We start from the raw sequence: 12,487 nt of genomic DNA on the forward strand, positions 1-12,487 counted from the left end.
TGGTATCTGGTGCAAAGTAAAACATAAAATTGTAAATAAATTATATTTTTCATCTTTAGTTGAGATGTTGAATGAAGACCTTTTTTTTTACTTGTGTCATTTATGATGAATGTTTTGATTTCATTTGTAATATTACTCTTTCAGCATAGAAAGAATGAATAGCGAAGTCGCAATCTTGGAGGAAATGGTATTGGAGGATGAACATTATTCTGTGCAGCAAGCAGCAGATTTGATCAACCATCTGCAGGAGTAAGAGTTAATTTGAGCAGCGATCTGAGAAAATGGGGCTTAATGCATAGTTGAAAGTGTCTGAGAAAATGGGGCTTAATGCAAAGTTGAAAGTGTCTGAGAAAATGGGGCTTTAAGCAAAGTTGAAAGTGTCTGAGAAAATGGGGCTTAATGCATAGTTGAAAGTGTCTGAGAAAATGGGGCTTACTGCAAAGTTGAAAGGGTCTTTGAAAATGGGGCTTACTGCAAAGTTGAAAGTGTCTGAGAAAATGGGGCTTAATGCATAGTTGAAAGTGTCATGGCAAGTTAGCCTATATAATTATATCAGGGCCAACACTTTTTGCCTGCACTGGACTTTTGTTTAGACTGCACAGGTAAATATGAGACGACACTTTAGGCACATAAATTATGCCTCAATATCGCAGATTAGGGCTCCATTCTAGTAAAATGAGGCAAGCAAGAATGTATTTTAGTATATTTTTATGTCCCCCACCCACTATAGTGGGGGACATATTGTTTTTGCCCTGTCTGTCTGTTGGTCTGTTTGCTCCAACTTTAACATTTGCAATAACTTTTTCAATATTCAAGATAGCAACTTGATATTTGGTATGCATGTGCATCTCTTGGAGCTGCACAGTTTGAGTGGTGAAAGGTCAAGGGCAAGGTCATTCTTCAAGGTCAGAGGTCAAATATATGTGACCAAAATTGCTCATTTTATGAATACTTTTGCAATATCAAAGATAGCAACTTGATATTTAGTATGCATGTGGATCTCATGGAGCCGCACATTTTGAGTGGTGAAAGGTCAATGTCATCATTTAAGGTAAAAAAAAAAATCAAAGCGGCGCAGAAAGGGACATAGTGTTTCTGACAAACACATGCCGCACATTTTGAGTGGTGAAAGCTCAAGGTCAAGGTCATCCTTCAGGGTCAAAGGTCAAAAAAATTCAAAGCGGCGCCGAAGGGGACATAGTGTTTCTGACAAACACATTTCTTGCTTGAAGAGATATATTGTTTATTGTGTTTCAAAGTATAAGTTTTAAATTGCATTTGTGTTTTTATTTGTGGGCCCATAACTTTTGTCTTTGCTTGATAGAGAATTCTTTGAACTTCAAGCATGCAAATGATTTTAGGTCAAATGATGATCATTGGGTAGGAAAGCAAGACACCTTTGACAAGTTATAACTTGTTATAGTATCAGAAGTATCCATTTAGAGGTCAAGGTCACAGGCTTGTCAGATTAATGTTTATAAAAGATGTCTTGATAATGCTGAAACCAAAGATCGTGTGAAAATTGGGTTTGCAATTACTTGTGACAAAACAGGCACTCTCGTATATAAAACACAATTTTCCATTCAAGTGCAAAGTTCACCTTACAAACTTTGTCAATATTGGCCATTGGCCTTTGAAAGTAAAAAGCATGTTGTTTTTCAAATATCAGTTTGTATGAATTTCTTGTCAATGACTTCTATGAGGATATTAGACATATTGTGTTATTTTTTGAAGGTTTGAGCAGGCTGTTGAGAGGTCATTCTCCACTCTAGAGCCGTATGTGATCGTCAGATATCTTTATGCATTATGGTAAGAATATGACTAAAAGGTAAACTTCTACTGAAAATAATGGCAAAGTTAACCTTGCATAACGATTTTCCTGTTATGCTCCTCTTGCAAACCTCATTATTCAGCAAGTAAAGAAAATCATTTAATGTGTGTATTTCCCTGCAGCAAACTAGTTGCAAAGCAAACGAGAAAATTCTTTGTGTATGTTGCTCTTATATCTCTCCTCAGTCCCAGATTAAAAATAATCATCATGATAATTATAAACTTCAATCGCAAACAAATTAATAATTTGTTTTTAGCTCACCTGAGCACAATGTGCTCATGGTGAGCTTTTGTGATCGCCCTTTTCCCGTTGTGCGGTGTGCGTCGTGAGCCGTTAACATTTGCCTTGTGAACACTCCAGAGGCCACATTTATTGTCCGATCTTCATGAAACTTAGTCAGAACATTTGTCTCATACCTCGACTGAGTTCGAATCTGGGTCATGCTGGGTCAAAAACTAGGTCATTAGGTCAAAAAAAAGAAAAAACCTTGTGAACACTGTAGAAGTCACATTTGATGCCCAATCTTCATGTAACTTTGTCAAAATGTTTGTCTAACTGATATGTTGGTTAAGTTAAAAAATGGTTCCGGTTCGTAGAAAAACATGGCTGCCAGGGGGCGGGGCAGTATTCCTTATATGGCTATAGAGAAACCTTGTGAACACTCAAGAAGTCACAATTTTTTGCCCAATCATCATGTAACTTGGTCAAAACATTTGTTTCATTGATATCTTGGACGAGTTCGAAAATGGTCCAGATCGGTGAACAAACATGGCCGCCAAAGGGCGGGGCAGTTTTCTCTAAATGTATATAGCGAAAATATGTGAACACTCTAGAAGTCACATTTTATGTCAAATCTTCATGAAATTTGGTCAGAAAATTTGTCTTATTGATATCTTTGATGAGTTTGAAATGGTTACGTTTTCTTGAAAAACATGGCTGCCAAATGGCGAGGCATTTTTCCTTATATGGCTATATGTGGCTATAGTAACACTCTAGAGGCCACATTTATAGTCAGATCTTCATGAAACTTGGTCAGAAGATTCATCCCAATGATATCTTGGACAAGTTCAAAAATGATGCCGAATGGTTGAAAAACATGGCCACCATGGGGCAGGGCATTTTTTCTTATATGGCTATATTAAAACCTTGTTAACACTCTAGAGGTCACATTTATTTTCTGATCATCATGAAACTTGGTCGGAAGATTTGTCCCAATGATAATCTGAATGAGTTCGAAAATGGTTTTGGTTGCTTTAAAAACATGGCCACCAGGGGCGGGGCATTTTTCCTTATAGGGCTTTAGTAAAACCTTGTTAACACTCTAGAGGCCACATTTATTGTCTTCATGATATTTGGTCATAAGATTGGTCTCAATGATATCTTGGATGAGTTCGAAAATAATTATGTTTGCTTGAAAAACATGGCTTCCAAGGGGCGGGGCATTTTTCCTTATATGGCTATAGTAAAACCTTGTTAACACTCTAGAGGCCACATTTTCTTTCCGATCTTCATGAAACTTGGTCAGAAGATTTGTCTTAATAATATCTTGTTATCTCAGGTGAGTGACTTTGGGCCTTTCAGGCCCTCTTGTTTTATGAATGTATTTCCACTTGATATTGACTCAATTCACAAATTTGTGAACAAAACCATTGGCAGAGTATGATCCTGCTGCATTTCACTTAATTCACTAAAGTCAACATTCTCTTTGTGTATTCCTGCTTCATTAGCTCATCTATGTTTTGAAAAAGGAATTATGAGCCATTGTCATCACCTTGGCGTCGGCGTCCAGTTAAGTTTTGTGTTAAGGTCCTATTTTGCCATAAAGTTTCAAAGCTATTGCATTCAAACTTGGTACACTTACTTACTATCATGAGGGGACTGGGCAGGCAAAGTTAGATAACTCTGGCGTGCATTTTGACAGAATTATTTTCCCTTTTTATACTTGAAAATTTGGTCAAGTTTTGTGTTTAGGTCCACTTTTCTCATAAAGCATCAAAGCTATTGCATTCAAACTTGGTACACTTACTTACTATCACGAGGGGACTGGGCAGGCAAAGTTAGATAACTCTGACTGGCATTTTGACAGAATTATGGCCCCTTGATACTTAGAAAATTGAAAATTTCGTTAAGTTTTGTGTTTTGGGCCGGTTTACTCCTAAAGTATCATAGCTATTGCTTTCAGACTTGGCACACTCACAAACTATCATAAGGGGACTGTACGGAAAAAGTGGCATAAATCTGGTTGTCATTTTGACGGAATTATGGCCCTTTTTTGACTAAATAACTTTGAATATATGGTTAAATTTTGTGTTTACATCTACTTTACTTCTAAAGTATCAAGGCTATTGCTTTCAAACTTCAAATACTTTCATACAATCATGAGGGTACTGTACCTGGCAAGTTGAATTCTACCTTGACCTTTGAATGACCTTGACTCTCGATGTCAAATGATTAAATTTTGCAAAAATTGCCATGACTTCGTTATTTATGATCAGATTTGATTGATACTTTGACAAAACAACTCTTACATGACATACTACAATAGACTCCACCCAAACCCCCCCCCCCCTAATCCCCCCCCCCCCAAAGAAAACAATTTTTATGCCCCCCTTCGAAGAAGAGGGGGTATATTGCTTTGCTCATGTCGGTCTGTCTGTCTGTCTGTCTGTCGGTCCGTCCACCAGGTGGTTGTCAGATGATAACTCAAGAACGCTTGGGCCTTGGATCATGAAACTTCATAGGTACATCGATCATGACTTGCAGATGACCCCTATTGATTTTGAGGTCACTAGGTCAAAGGTCAAGGTCACAGTGACCTGAAATAGTAAAATGGTTTTTGGATGATAACTCAAGAATGCATACACGGCCAACAGGGCGAACTCTGAACAATATAACTGAAGCAACGGGTCTGTAATCCTAAATCTATAATTATCAGTCCAATGAAACATCATCCTTTGAGTAAAATAAAGTGGATCAGAAAAAATATTATAAGAATATGATTCTTTTTGTATATTTGGTAAATTAAATATTGTGTTAATGTTTAATTTTGTTGGTTAATATAAATATAAGCAGGGCAGGGGAGGTAATACACTATTATATCTTTCTTATATACAGGGGAAACAAATGCAATAAGTTAAAATTTCATGTTTAATGAATAGAGGATATCACCTCCCAATTTGTTTTTAAACATCATCTAATAAATAACCACACCCCACATTAAACCCCCCTCTCACCCCCACCCCTTCTATCCCCCCACCCCCATTTTTTTTCTTAAACATCTAATAATAACCCCACCCCACATTATACCTCTCACTCCCCCCTACCCCCCCTACCCCCATTTTTTAAACATCTAATAAATTACCACCCCCCCACATTATAACCCCCCTCTCACTCCCCCTACCCCCCCTCCCCCCCTAACCCCCACCCCCACCCCCCACCCCCATTTTTTTAAACATCTAATAAATTACCCCACCCCACATTATTACCCCCTCTCACCCCCCATCCCCCCTACCCCGCACCCCCCACCACCCCCCAATTTTTTTTTTAAACATCTTATAAATTACCACACCCCACATTATACCCCCCTCTCACCCCCACCCCCCTACCCCCCACCCCCCGACCCATCCCCCCCCAATTTTTTTTAAAAATCCAATAAACTACCACACCGCACATTATACCCCCCTCTCACTCCCCCCACCCCCCCATCCACCCATCCCCCCCCCCTAATTTTGTTTTTAAACATCTTATAATTACCACACCCCACATTATATCCCCCTCTCACCCCCCCTACCGCCCCAACCCCCTACCCCCCACCCCCCCCCAATTTTTTTTTTTAAAACATCTAATAAATTACCACAACCCACATTATAAACCCCCCCCCCCAAAAACCTTTTTTTTTTTAAACAACTAATAAATAACCACACCCCACATTATTACCCCCCCCGCTCACCCCCATCCCCCCTACCCACCCCCACTCCCTCCCAAATTTTTTTTTTATATAAATTACCACACCCACACATTATACCCCCCTCTCACCCCCCCCCCCAAACCAAGCCCCCCCCCACCCCCCCCCCCAATTTTTTTTTTAAACAGCTAATAATAACCACACCCCACATTATACCCCCCCCTCTCACACTCCCCCTACCCCCCCCCCCCCACCCCCACCCCATCCCATTTTTTTTAACATCTTATAAATTACCACACCCCCACTTATACCCCCCCTCTCACCCCCCCCCCCTCCCCCCTACCCCCCCCCCCCCCAAAAAATTTTTTTTTTTTTTTTAACATCTAATAAATTACCCCACCCCACATTATACCCCGCTTTCACTCCCCACTACCCCCCCACCCCAACCCCCCCCCCCAATTTATTTTATTTTTTTTAAACATCTAATTAATAACCCCACCCCACATTATACCACCCCCCTCTCACCCCCACCCCCCCCCCCCCCCCCAATTTTTTTTAACATCTAATAATTACCACACACCACATTTTAACCCCCCGCTCACTCCCCCTACCCCCCCACCCCCCCCCCCAATTTTGTTTTAAACATCTATAAATTAACCACACACCCCACATTATAACCCCCCCCCCCTCTCACCCCCCACCCCCCCACCCCCCCCCAAAAAAAATAATAAAAATAAATTACCCCACCCCACATTATACCCCTCTCACTCCCCCCTTGATCATGACTGACAGATGACCCCTGTTGATTTTCAGGTCACTAGTTCAAAGGTCAAGGTCACAGTGACTCGAAATAGTACAATGGTTTCCGGATGATAACTTACATTAGGTCAAACGTCAAGGTCACAGTGACAAAGAACGTATTCACACAATGGCTGCCACTACAACTGACAGCCCATATGGGGGGCATGCATGTTTTACAAACAGCCCTTGTTATTTTTCATTTTTGTGTGTGTGAAAGATCATCTTTTTAATGACCACACCCTCACACTATACCCACCCCCGACCGCACCCAACCCCCAACCCCCCAATTATTTTTTTTTGGAAACACATGGTTAAGAAACAAAAATATTTATTTATATTATTTTATTTTTGAAAGACCGTCCAACTATCCCACCCAAGAATCCCCCTCCCCCCCCAAAAAATAAATTATTTTTATTTTGTTTTTGCATTTTTATTTCTTATTTTTGGAAGATAATATAATAAATGACCACACCCCCACACTATACACCCCTCTCCATCCCACCCATCCATCTTTTTTATGTCCCCCACTATAGCAGGGGGACATATTGTTTTTGCCCTGTCTGTTGGTCTGTTGGTTTTTTTGCGCCAACTTTAACAGTTTGCAATAACTTTTGCTATATTGAAGATAGCAACTTCATATTTGGCATGCATGCGTATCTCATGAAGCTGCACATTTTGAGTGGTGAAAGGTCAAGGTCATCCTTCAAGGTCAGAGGTCAAATATATGTGACCAAAATCGCTCATTTTATGAATACTTTTGCAATATTGAAGATAGCAACTTGATATTTGGCATGCATGTGTATCTCATGGAGCTGCATATTTTGAGTGGTGAAAGGTCAAGGGCATCCTTCAAGGTCAGAGGTCAAATATATGTGGCCCAAATCGCTTATTTTATAAATACTTTTGCAATATTGAAGATAGCAACTTGATATTTGGCATGCATGTGCATCTCATGGAGCTGCACATTTTGAGTGGTGAAAGGTTAAGGTCATTTTTCAAGGTCAGAGGTTTAATATATGTGGCCCAAATTGCTTATTTTATGAAAACTTTTGCAATATTGAAGATAGCAACTTGATATTTGGCATGCAGGTGTATCTCATGCAGCTGCACATTTTGACTGGTGAAAGGTCAAGGTCAAGGTCATCCTTCACAAGGTCAAGGTCATCCTTCAAGGTCAAACGTCATATAGGGGGACATTGTGTTTCACAAACACATCTTGTTGATTGAAGTATTGAGATAGTTCCCTTAACCTTTAAAAAGAAAAAGAGATGAGCGGTCTGCATAGGCAAGGCGGTGCTCTTGTTTTACTTTAGTCAGCACTCTCTTTGTATATTCCTGCTTCATTTTACTTCAGTCACCATTTCCTCTTTATATTTCTGCTTCATTTAATTTTATTCACAAGTCTCTGTGTAAATTGCTGCTTCATTTTTCTTCGGTCACCATTCCCTGCATGTATTTCTCCATCATTTCACTGCAAGCACCATTCTCTGTGTATATATTCCTGCTTATTTTTACTTCAATCACCATTCTCTGTGTATATTTCTCCCTCTTTAAGTTCAGTCACAATTCATTGTTTATATTCCTGCTTCATTTCACTTCAGTTACCATTATTTGTGTATACATGTATTCCTGCTTTGTTTCATTTCAGTCACAAATCTCTGTGTATTTTCCTGCTTCATTTCACTTCAGTCACCATTCATTGTGTATATTCTTGCATAATTTAACTTCAGTCACCATTCTCTATGCAGTGCTCCAGCTTGGCCTAAATGGAAGGGTGCCCCGCCCTGCCCTGCCCTTCCGAAGCCCCGCCCTGCCCCTTTAGTTATTAAAAAATATATATATTTTTTTTACATATGATAATTTATAAATCTCTTATAACATTTTAATGAATATAATTTTATTTCTCATTGTAGACATTTTGTTTGCATGGTTGAATACTAATGGGAATAATAAATTCTAACAATTATTAATAACATTTAAATTAATATGCAACAGGGAGTATTCCAAATACCCCTGCACGCTTGAAAGTGCCCCTTTGACCAAGTACCCCCCCCCCCCCCCTGCCCTTTTCAAATCCTAGCTGGAGCGCTGTCAGTTTGTATATATCTGCTTCATTTCACTTCAGTCACAAAGTGAATGCAGCATACAAGGTATGCAGAGTAAAGGAGGCTCAAGATGCCAAGCTTCAGGTAAAGTATTCAGGATGTCATGGCGACGCAGGGTAATAAATTTGTTGATCATGTATGAAGATAAGTCTACCCTGAATGGGTTAGTAGATTCGCTTACTTTTGTGCAGTTTAGTGTAAATGAGAAGTGTACATATATTTTCATCTATTTTATTTTAAATTCCTTTTTTAAGGAATTCCTATCATATTCTTTAATCATTTTCTAGTCATATTTTCCTCATTTGTTTGTTCTTAATGGTATAAATTAATTTTTGCAAAGAGAATTTTTGCTGAGATAACACAAATTTATGTTATGCTTTTCTTGAGTTTATCAGATAATATAGGTAAAGTTTCTTTTATCTCCGCGGAATTACAATGTCTAATTGATAGTCTAGGAAAAACACACAAATATCATGATTGTAGCTTTTCATATTCATGTTTTGCTTCCATTAGATCATTAAATTGTAGGTAATCAATAAGCTTTGTTTGATAGCTGATAGAAAAGCATGTTCCTTTTCCAAGTGAACACTGTTGTGTATGGTGTGTGTGTATTTCAAAGTGTAAGAGGCCTGTCCATGCAGCTGATAGAAAAGCATGTGCCTTTTCTACATTAACACTGTTGTGTATGTTGTAGGTGTATTTCAAAGTAGTAGAGGTCCATCCATGCATTATGTGAGGACAAGAAGAGTGCCCCAACACTCTTACCTAATCAACTCATGAAAGTTGGAACTTTATTTATCCCTTCACCACTCAGATAGTTATTATGGTACATTTGTAGTCCATTTGAAAGTTAAATTTAATTAAAGACCTTTCTTACTAGATTCAAGTTTTAAAGGCTTCATTTCAAACCCTTATATACTGATGAGCAGCATACAGCATACAACCTGAACAGACGGCAAGTTACTTGCATTCTGTTCTGGTTTTATGCTGTTTGCACAGAGCCATTTTCACTTTTATTTCTGAATGGGAATGGGTTATATGACTGTTTTTAAAGAAACGTATAAAATCAGGATGGGCAGTTGAGAGGCATCTAGGAAAACAATGTTTGCTTTATAAATCTGAACATGATGAAACTTAGTTATGATGTCTAGGGGCATTCATGGCTGATAACCAACCAGATCCCTGAAGCACTTCTGAATTATGTACCATGAATTATAAAATAAAGCCAAAAATACCTTGTCAGCTCTTTTACTCCAAGTTATTATTAAACTTTGTGGTCATGTTTGTTCTAAATAATGTACCCCATGTATGACAACTAGCCAAATTTGCTTTGGCAATTCTGAGTTATGGCCCTTGAATGATCCAAAATTTGCCGAATTAAAGTCTCTAAAGGATTTGTTCTGTCAATAACTTTTGTTTGAATGACCAATTGAGGTGACACTGTGGATTTAGTTAGCTTGAATGAAGATCTAGCTTGGAATTGTCAGTTGTATGTCAAGGTCTCTTTTACTGAAATAAACAACAGCTTCAACTGAATTACCTGATCTTGGATGGTATTGCATTGCAATGTTGTGTGTAAGTTACTGTGATGAAGACTTAGCTTGGACTGCATTTTGGACCAGTTTTATAAACCTCAATGTCACTGTGGCTAGAAATAAAAAAAAGAAGTTTCTTCACTGTTAGTTGACTTGTGATTGAGGTATTAATATGGTATATTCTGCACTGTTAGTTGACTTGTGATTGAGGTATTAATATGGTATATTTTTGTGTGTAGGTAGCTTTCCTGCATGCATAATTTTAGATTGCACATTATTTTGATTTATTTAGTTTATTATGCTAAACAGCATTTATATGTCACTCACTTATAAATTTTACCCAGACCCTAAAAAAGCGTATTTAGTAACAAGTTGGCACTCTTTTTGAATTATAGTTGCAATTTCCAGCTATAAATTGTTTATTGAAAGGTACTCAATTTTGGTATGGTATTGTGGTCTGGACCAACCACTTTCTGGACTGTTAACCTTTTTCGCCATAAGAAGTGAAGTGAAATTGGCTTTTGCAACCAGTATAAACCAGAACAGCCTGCGAGTAACTGGCAGTCTGGTCAGGTTTTATGCTGTTTGCTGCTCATCAGTATCTAAGGCTTCAATATAAAGCCTTTAAAACTTGAAACAAGTAAGAAAAGTCTTGAATTAAAGTTAACTTTGATAGTGATGACAAATGCGTCAAAATATGTATCTAAGTGGTAAAGGGTAAAATCTTGTGTTGCAGGCGTATCTGCAGATGTTCAACGCGAGTAGGGTAGTCCTGTCTTCAGGAATGGAACTGCTTGGTTTGCGACCTCTGGAGAAAATGTGAGGGCCTTGAAAGCAACATGCATTCAGGATTTCCTATGAGTGATAATAAGGGATGTTGGGCCGCTATGTGTTGGCTTCAGAGGCTTATAAGCTACCAGACCACTACATTGTTTTGAGACACGTATAGAAACCAACTTGTATATGGACTGAGTGTGACAGCTGTATTTTATGTACACAAGTGTTTTACGATGGAAGATATTTGCACTGAATCCTTCAAGCTCTGTCTTGTTATTAGTAACAAACCTGCACTGATAGTAACTCATAATAACAGGCAGGGCTAAGCACAACCATACTAATGAATTTATCTATGCCTCTTCTGTGTATGTGTTGAACTCCAACAGTTACTGTTTTTTTTGTGAACATGTTCAAAGAGATTTTATATTAAATCGAAAACATTCAGTGTACATTGAATTGTGTTTTTTCAACCATTTAACCATAAACATTTTGGTCTGTGAAATGATCATAATAATTATATTTATGTTTTAAAAAACAATTTTAATGTCAACATTTAATTTTCTTGCATTTAAATAACACGCCAAAATGAACGAGGACAGTTATAAAACATAAATAAATAAACAATGAGGGAATGTTAATTAGTTTCACATCCAAGACTGCGTTGTGTGTCGTATGAACACATCAGCGGAGTTTTCCAACTGCGTCCATGTCTACATAACTTGTGTTTCAACTGAAAACTTAGAGGCATTTTCAATTGTATAAATGACTTCATATCAGTTAAATGGAAACAGCAACTTCCGTCACTTTTTAGCTCACCTGATCACAATATGTACATGGTTAGCTCTTATGATCACATTTTGTTCATTGTCTGTGGTCAACTTTTGTTTTACATTTTCTCTAGAAGATTTTATGACACTTGATTAAAGCATTTGTCCCAACGCTATCTTGGCAGAGTTCTAAACTGGGCCATGTGTGTCAATAACTATGCCACTAGGTCATCTTAAAGAAAAAGGTTACTCAGAGTCTAAAAGCAACATCATAAAATTTCACAGTGAATGAAAAATAGAAAAGCTAACTCCACAAGAAAGAGTTTTGTCGTAGTAAATATACAGACAACCGTGCATGTGTACCTTTAACCGACAATGCTATGAAACAAGCAAAATGAGACACATGAAAGGGACTTGTTCACAGTTTTGCAAATTGACAAAAATGTCACAGATTTTAAAAGAATGCTTGTTTTATTTTTAGCTCACCTGAGCGATAGCTCGAGGTGAGCTATTGTGATCACTCAGCGTCCGTCCGCCCGTCCGTCCGTCCGTCCGTATACAAATTTGTAAACATCTTCTTCTACTAAACCATTGAGCCAATTTCAACTAAATTTCATTTGGAGCATCCCTAGGTCATGGGACAAAAGAATTGTTAAAAAAAATTTAATCACATAACCAAGATGGCCGCCATGACCATATATGGTAAAAACCTTAAAAAATCTTCTTGTCAGAAACCGCTCATCAGATTTTCAAAAATTTTCACAGGG

The 12,487-nt window shown here is 38.2% G+C and overlaps 1 protein-coding gene across 1 annotated transcript in view; it reads left to right on the forward strand.

Annotated features, from left to right (window-relative positions):
- LOC127846656 (probable arginine--tRNA ligase, mitochondrial) overlaps window positions 1-11,402 on the forward strand; it is a 30,674-nt gene extending 19,272 nt beyond the window's left edge. Inside the window, exons 13-16 of the mRNA XM_052378090.1 lie at window positions 145-249; window positions 1,735-1,809; window positions 8,662-8,725; window positions 10,913-11,402. Of these exons, the coding sequence (XP_052234050.1) occupies window positions 145-249; window positions 1,735-1,809; window positions 8,662-8,725; window positions 10,913-10,999 (331 nt within the window). The 3' untranslated portion in view covers window positions 11,000-11,402. The remainder of the gene's footprint in view (window positions 1-144; window positions 250-1,734; window positions 1,810-8,661; window positions 8,726-10,912) is intronic.
- Window positions 11,403-12,487: the final 1,085 nt, after the last annotated feature.

The sequence above is a fragment of the Dreissena polymorpha genome, chromosome 9, assembly GCF_020536995.1.
Source record: "Dreissena polymorpha isolate Duluth1 chromosome 9, UMN_Dpol_1.0, whole genome shotgun sequence".
Classification (NCBI taxonomy): Eukaryota; Metazoa; Mollusca; class Bivalvia; order Myida; family Dreissenidae; genus Dreissena; species Dreissena polymorpha.